This window comes from Plasmodium yoelii (genome assembly GCF_900002385.2).
Source record: "Plasmodium yoelii strain 17X genome assembly, chromosome: 7".
Lineage (NCBI taxonomy): Eukaryota > Apicomplexa > Aconoidasida > Haemosporida > Plasmodiidae > Plasmodium > Plasmodium yoelii.
The window spans coordinates 966785-974897 of record NC_036179.2 but is presented as its reverse complement, the minus strand read 5'-3'; the positions used below and the strand labels follow the sequence as shown (position 1 = coordinate 974897).

General features: G+C 19.7%; 3 protein-coding genes across 3 annotated transcripts; 1 reads left to right on the top strand and 2 right to left on the bottom strand.

Moving 5' to 3' along the window:
* Window positions 1-1369: 1369 nt before the first annotated feature.
* On the top strand, window positions 1370-2080 carry PY17X_0721900 (60S ribosomal protein L7ae/L30e, putative; the record flags this gene model as incomplete). The annotated part of the gene is made up of 1 exon (XM_022955597.1): window positions 1370-2080. One exon carries the CDS (start codon window positions 1370-1372, stop codon window positions 2078-2080), a length of 711 nt encoding a protein of 236 aa, XP_022811855.1.
* Window positions 2081-3269: 1189 nt separating this feature from the next.
* On the bottom strand, window positions 3270-4070 carry PY17X_0721800 (apical merozoite protein, putative; the record flags this gene model as incomplete). The annotated part of the gene is made up of 1 exon (XM_022955596.1): window positions 3270-4070. The coding sequence occupies one exon, from the start codon at window positions 4068-4070 to the stop codon at window positions 3270-3272; it is 801 nt and encodes a 266-aa protein (XP_022811854.1).
* A 2129-nt stretch (window positions 4071-6199) lies between these two features.
* Window positions 6200-7383, bottom strand: PY17X_0721700 (ran-specific GTPase-activating protein 1, putative; the record flags this gene model as incomplete). Its single annotated transcript, XM_022955595.1, has 2 exons — window positions 6200-6961; window positions 7315-7383. 2 exons carry the CDS (start codon window positions 7381-7383, stop codon window positions 6200-6202), a joined length of 831 nt encoding a protein of 276 aa, XP_022811853.1.
* Window positions 7384-8113: the final 730 nt, after the last annotated feature.

Genomic DNA, 8113 nt, shown 5'->3' with positions numbered 1-8113 from the left:
TCTTCTAATGTATTATATAACTACAACTATTATATGCACACATTTAGACAATCACAATTAATTTATTATATCAAAACATTCAAATCTTGGCAGTTCATTATTATTTATATGGGAAATAACAACAAAAATGTGAGCTCACATTCCGCATATTTTTTATGATATCTTTATTTTTTATAGTATCTTTATTTTTATAGTATCTTTATTTTTATAGTATCTTTATTTTTATAGTATCTTTATTTTTATAGTATCTTTATTTTTATAGTATCTTTATTTTTATAGTATCTTTATTTTTATAGTATCTTTATTTTTTATTATTTAATTCCTTCTTGTTATTTTTTCTTCTAAGTTTTATGGTATTTATTATCTCAATATATTTCAAGTTATATCATTTTATTCACATCCCTTGAAAACTAGCATTTTATTCTCTTCATAATTGGCACACCCACATATAATCATTATGCAATATATATATGTGATATTTATCACGAATATAACGTCAAAATTTGTTTCTAATACTAAATATGTATGTATATATGTATGCATGTATGTATATATATATATATAATATACAAAATGGTTTACATTAAAAGTTACAAATTTATTATTTTTGTAGATAATAAAATAATTAAAAAGAGCTGAAATCAATCATTTATGAATTGACGTCTTTTTAATTAAGTTAATAATTATTTTATTTATCCTTTTCTTTTTTGTCCATTTAAATATTCATATATTTAATACACATGTTAAACATATGTATATAATTTTACTTAAATATGCATAATACATACATGTATACATAAAAATATGAAAAAATATAAAATAAGTTTTATTATGCTTATTATTTTACTTTTTACATATTTTAATGAATTTTATTTTAGCCTTTAAACATTCATTATATACATATTTTTTTTTTTTTTTTTTTTTTTTTTTTTTATATATAATTGTAAAAAAATATCGACATTTTTTTACATTTTAAAGCACAATAATTCCCAGTTACCACATACTAAATAACTGATATATATAAAATATATTTATGTATTTTTTTTGTTAACATATATTATTTATATCTTATTAATATAGAATATTATTCAATATTCCATATAAATTTGTGATATTATATTTTTTTCATTATTCATCATTTATTATTTTTAATCATGATTATTATATTTTGTAAAAAAAAATAAAAATTGAAGAAACAACAAAAGGAAAAAAAAAATATATGATAATTATTCGTGAACATATATTCGCGAAATATTTTCTTTTTTTGTTAAATAACTTCACCCAGTTAGTTACTCTCCCAATATATATGAAATTAAAAGTTTATTTCATTTATATCTAAATATTTAATAAAACAAAAGATAAATACAAAATGGAAATAAACTCTGTTAAAGATGATGCATCCGAATTAAAAAGGAAAAAAGAAGAAGAAAAAGAAGAAAAAGAAGAAGAAGAACAAACAGAAAACGAACAAGAAAATGATAATAATAGTGTTACTAGTACCAACAAAAATAAAGAAAAAAAAGGTTATGATAAAACAATTGAAGAAATAAAAAAAGAAAACAGTAATTCATACATATCAAAAATTAGCGAACCATTATTAAAAAAAAAATATTATAAATATCTTTTAAAAATTATAGATTATACATATCATGCTAAAATTAATGCAACACATATAATAAAAACTAATGAACAAATTGATGATAAAAAAAAAAAAATATTAAAAACGAAATTTTTAATAATAGGGTTAAGTCAAGTAATTAAAGCTATAAGAAGAGGTATCAAAGGAATACTCATTTTAGCTATTGATGTATTCCCTATTGATATTATTTGTCATATGCCAGTATTTTGTGAAGAAAATAATATTCCATATACATTTTTTACAACTAAAAATAAGTTAGCTCATTTATGTAAGTTAAAAAGATCTATTACTTGTTTATTTATTTGCAAACCAAATAATGATCTTACAGAATTTGAAAACACATTAAATAAATATAGCACCAAACACAAAATTAGTAACTATAATAAAGCTTATGATAAATTACAAACAGCTATAAAAAAAAATCATCCATTTTTCCAGTAAATTATACTAATACATTTATGTATAATACAATTAAATAAAATGACCAATATATATCAAAAAAATATATATTTTTATAGATCTCAATGAATAGCAGTAAAATAATAAAAGGCTTTTTTTAATACAATTTTTGTGTATTGATTATATTCATTATATTCATTTGTTTTTTATATTTTTAATTTATTAGCGCTTAGCTGGTTATTCATATATGCATACTTTTAATTACCAATATCGCTACTTTTTTGTAATTCCATTTCCCATATTTCATGTTCTCAAACTGGGGAAACATAATTAAATATATGTGTTTGTAACGAATTGTTAATTGAATAGCTACCCAGATATATAAATGTGTCTACGAATGTATAGACTATATATAAAATTAAATAAATTTCAAAAAGGAGGATGCGTTTCACACTCACTATATTATTTTTACATGCTTGTGCATTACATGCATATTTGTTATCATTTATAAATTATTTTTAATTCCATTGCTATTATTTATAAACCATTTTTAATCGCATTGTTATTATTTATAAATCATTTTTAATCGCATTGTTATTATTTATAAATCATTTTTAATCGCATTGTTATTATTTATAAACCATTTTTAATCGCATTTTTACTATTTATTATTTTTTTTTTAATTGCCAACTTAACATACAGAAATATATATCTCTTTTTTATATATTTTTTTTTATTTTTATAAAACTATTTATAATAATATTTTAAAACATGAAATATTACAAAACACTTAAAAAATAAAATATTATGTACTGGAAACACATCAATTAAATGTCGCTCCATTTTTGAAACGGCAAAAAAAAATATTGTCTTATTCGCATACATACATTTATTCATATGTATTGCCAAAAAAAAAAAAAAAAAAAAAGTAGCTATGAAGAGGCATTCTAATTTTAAAAAATATAAAAATAAAAATTTAAAACAACAATAATATATGTATTTATATAGACAAATAATATAATCAAATATATGCACATTTTTTTTTATTGCTTGGAATTAAACTTATGCCGAAAATAAATTCTCATAATTCATAATATTTATAAGGAAACTAGTAAAATGTTTATATATCTTTTATTTTTCAAAATTTCTTAAAATCATATAATTTTACGAATACATATATTCCTAGAAATATTCCCCTTTTTCCATTTTTTATACATGATTTCAAAATAAATTATAAAAAAAAGAAAACTGTTGCTGAAAACAAAATTAAATAACTAAAAAAACTAAACATACAAGTAGATGATATATTTGTATCAACTTTTTTTAAATTATCTTTTTTATTGTAAATTTCTAAATAATTTAAAATATTATAATCTTTTTCTACATTTTCTTGTAATTTTTCAGGCATTGATGGGAAAAAATACAACAAATTTTCAGAAAATATTTCATTTTGTTCATTTTGAAGTTTTTTAATTTCATTAATATTTTCAATTTCTTCTAATAATGTTTTATTTAATGATGTAATATTATTTAATAAATCATTTTTTATATTTTTTAATGTATTTGTCTTTTCTTCAATACTATGTACAGATTTTATCCATGAATGTATATCATTTTGTAATTTTTTTGAATTTTCTTCTAAAATACTCATATCTTCATAGCTTTTTGTCATTTTTTCCATTTCTTTAATATTATCATATTCATTTTGTACATTATCAATATGATTAATATTTGTATTTATTTTCTCATTATTTATTCTATCGTTTTTATTATAATCTAATTTAATTTCTATATAATTTTCTCCATTGTCTATTTTTCCATCCTGTTTAATTATTTCTTCATTTATATTTTCCTTATTATTTTTTTCACCATCAATTATATTATTGTTCATATAATTTCCCTCATTTGGAATAAGAGCATCCTGGTTACTTTTTCTTTTTGAACTTAATTTCAGTTTGTTACATTTGCTTATTAAATGTGTTGAAAATATATTTATTATTAAAATCGAAAAAAATAAAAAATTATAATTCATTATACAAAGTAAATATAATAATAAAATGTGGAAAAAAAAAAAAAAAAAAAAACAGATTAAGTCTGTGCAAAAATAAAAGATTAAATACTAATTTTTTTTTGTTATTAGAAAGTTAAACACCTACCTACATGTGTATATACTACTACATATATACTACTACATATACATTACTATATATACATTACTATATATACATTACTATATATACATTACTATATATACATTACTATATATATATTACTACATACACAAGGTGTATACTTTCCTGTTATTTAAAAAAATGAAACATTTTTTTTTTTCGCTACACATATAATTGTAGTAAAAACAAAATTTATAAAAAATATATGGAAAATTTTATATTTATAAAATATTCCTTCATATTGGACAGGATACTAATTTTGTATTTATTTTTAAATTTTATTTTTTATAAATTATACAAAAAAAAGAATACATTTTCTCTTTTCTACATGATAGTATATTCATATTAATTTACATACACTCTTTAAAGAATTATTTTATAATATTTTTTCTATTTTTTTAATAATTTAGTTTAATTAATATTGAAAAAAAAATAAACAAAATTACAATATACAATTACAATATACAATTACATTATACAATTACATTATGCTATCACATTATGCTATCACATTATGTTATTACATTATACTATTACATTATACTATTACATTTCTATGGCTACCCCAAAAAAAAAATATAAAATAAAATACACACAAAGTTACATAGTGATTATACACCAAGGTTAAGACATATCATTATCTATCTTTTGCTTTGTTATTTTTTTATTTCATTTATATATTATTATCATTTATACATTAATATTATATATATTTTTTTTATTATTTTTTTTTTCTTTAATTTGCACTTTTATGCAGGTACTAATACCTATCTTTGAAATACTTCATATTTTATAAACAAAAAAAAAAAAAAAATTTATTAAGTAAATATGTTATGAGGTAAGAGAAAATATATTTTTATATTTTATTTTATTCATAAAAAGAAAAAAAAAATACAAAAGTCACATTAAAATTTCTTATAAAAAAAATTTATTATAGACATACAAAATATATACTACCTTTAGCAAAATTATAAATGATACTTATTATTTTCTTTGAAACAATTAAACCATATTATATTATATACAACATTATTGAAATAAATAAACAACATTGACCTACAAAAATTAATTATTTTTTTTAACTATAAACATATAAAATTGTTTTTAAATATACAAACATTCTCCAGTTAATAATAAAACTTTATAAATAGAGAGCCCAACGTATATGTACTTAATATAATTATAAACTTGTTTTTTTTCAAATAGTACTAATAATTTTCGTTTTTTTATTTATATATAAAGCTAATATATTTTTTTATTTTTTTAAATATAATAATAAACATTTATTGCTGTAAAGAAATATTTCTTTGTTTATTTCTTTGCTTGTTTATACATACATATATATATAGATATATATGTTCATTCAATTTATTGTTTATAAATGCTGTATTTGACACTTTATGCAATTCTCCACTACAAAAAAAAATATATATACATATATATTATATACATATATATATATATATACAAGTATTAAACAAAAACTTAACAATATGCATACTTATAAGTACATATGTACATAATATATATTTACATATGCATTAAACATTACGGAGTAACTACTTATAACAAAATGTTTTTTTTTTTTTTTTTTCATTCATACGTTTGTTTATACTATTATTATTGTTTGCACACACTTTTTGTCGGGAATGTAATAATTCATGTTATCTCTTTATTTTTTCAGTGCAAATTTAATTATTTATTTCAAAGCTTTATATTCATAAAACATAAATATAACTGTACATACACACGTTACAATGCCCCTACACCCCATATATATATATACATAGTGGTGATGTATGTGCCAAGGTGCAGTGATATTTACATTTGTATAACTTCTTAACAAATTAGTTCATAAGAATATGGAAAAAATATTACCATACTGTTGTTGTTATTGTCATTGTTATCGTTATCTTCATTATCTTCGTTATCTTCGTTATCTTCGTTATCTTCATTATCTTCATTATCTTCGTTATCTTCATTATCTTCTTTAATCTTCCCTTTTTATGTTTTCTTCCTTATCTTCTTTAACCTTCTCTTTTTTATCTTCTTCCTTATCCTCTTTTTTATCTTTTTCCTTATCTTCTTTTTTTTCTTTTTCTTTTTCTTCCTTTTCTTCCTTTTCTTCTTTTTTCTCTTCTTTTTTCTCTTCTTCCTTATCTTCTTTTTTCTCTTTTTTATCTTCTTCCTTTTCTTCTTTTTTATCTTCCTTTTCTTCTTTTTTATCTTCCTTATCTTCTTTTTTTTCTTTTTCTTTTTCTTCCTTTTCTTCCTTTTCATCCTTTTTTTCTTCTTTTTCCTTTTCCTTTTCCTTTTCTTCCACTTTCTCAGTTTTCAACTCGCATTTGTCGTCAAGTAACTTGAGGTTAATTTGGCCAGCCTCATCAAATTTTTGCTTAAACAATTTTGCGGCCTCTGCTGTATTAAATTTTAAGGCAAATTGTTCGATTTTTGGCTCTTCAGCAAAATCTTTAACAGTCCATGCATATATTTTTTCACTTCCGGCATTTGGTACAAGTTTGCAATATGCTTTATTAGGATAAATATAATGGTTTGCAACAACTTTTAAAGTTTTTTCTTGTCTTAATAAAAATCTAATTGTTCCATTTTTTTTATGTAATAATAATTTAGATTCTCCTAACCCTCTTTCTTTCCATTCTCCTTCTACCCATCTATACAATTTCGATCTTCCTGACCAAAATAAACTTTCATCTTCTTCTCCTGTTTTTATTTCGACTTCTTTTAATTCGATCTGAATAAAAAAATCAAAGTAACATAAATAATAATCTCAATCATATTATATATCACAAAACTATATTTATATAAACATACGAAAATGTATATCTTGTAACTGAAATAACTATTTTATTTCAACATCATACACATTATTATATATACATATCATTATATATATATGCTATTCTTTGCCTGTACATACACATGCTTGTATTATATATGTGCATATGCTTAAAAAATTATATACTATATTACACAAAATCGAGCGTAAAAAACATGCACAGAAATAAAAGTTACAAAATTATACTATATATATTTATTCACATTCCACATATATATCAAAAATGTATATGCATATTTTAATTTTACTTTTGGGGTATTCCAGTTTCCTGTAGTTACTTCCTCTTCTGGGTTATAATCATTTTTTTCATCTTCCATTTTAAAGAAAATTGTTTAAATAATATATATATATTTTTTAATATATAATGAATATATTTTATTTTTTTTAAAGAAATATAATTTTATTGATAGTATGTAGCAAACTGTGCTTCGTACACAACTTAAAAAATTTTGTTTTTCTCGTTTTTTGTGTTTTTTTTCCTCTATGGAAATATATTATATATATTATTTATTTTAAGTATTATCTTATTTATTTTTTAAAACAAATATCTTTAAAATGTAATAAAAAAAAAAAAAAAAATTAACTACAAAAATATAGAAACGAAAAGAAAAATTGTATTTATTTAGTACACAAATATTAAGTTTATTTTTTAATATAAAATTTTATTTTGCTTTTTTTTTTAATGATTATTCGTTTTTTTCATATGCTTTTATATATATTATATAAATAGCTTATTTTAACGGATTACCACAATTATTCAACCCCTACTGTTTATTTGTATATATTATAGTATGTGATATAATATATATATAAATACTGCATAGTAATATTATTTAAATAATTTATAAGTAACATACAAACTGTTTCCCTTTTTACTCATATACCTAAAAAGCCTTATTCAATCATGGAACAATAAAATTGTATAACGCTGCACCCATAGTACCACGTGTATATATATATATATATATATATATAAGTATATATACATATAAGTATATATGTACATACGCAAAACTTATACAGGCAATTTTGGGGGAATCATAAAAT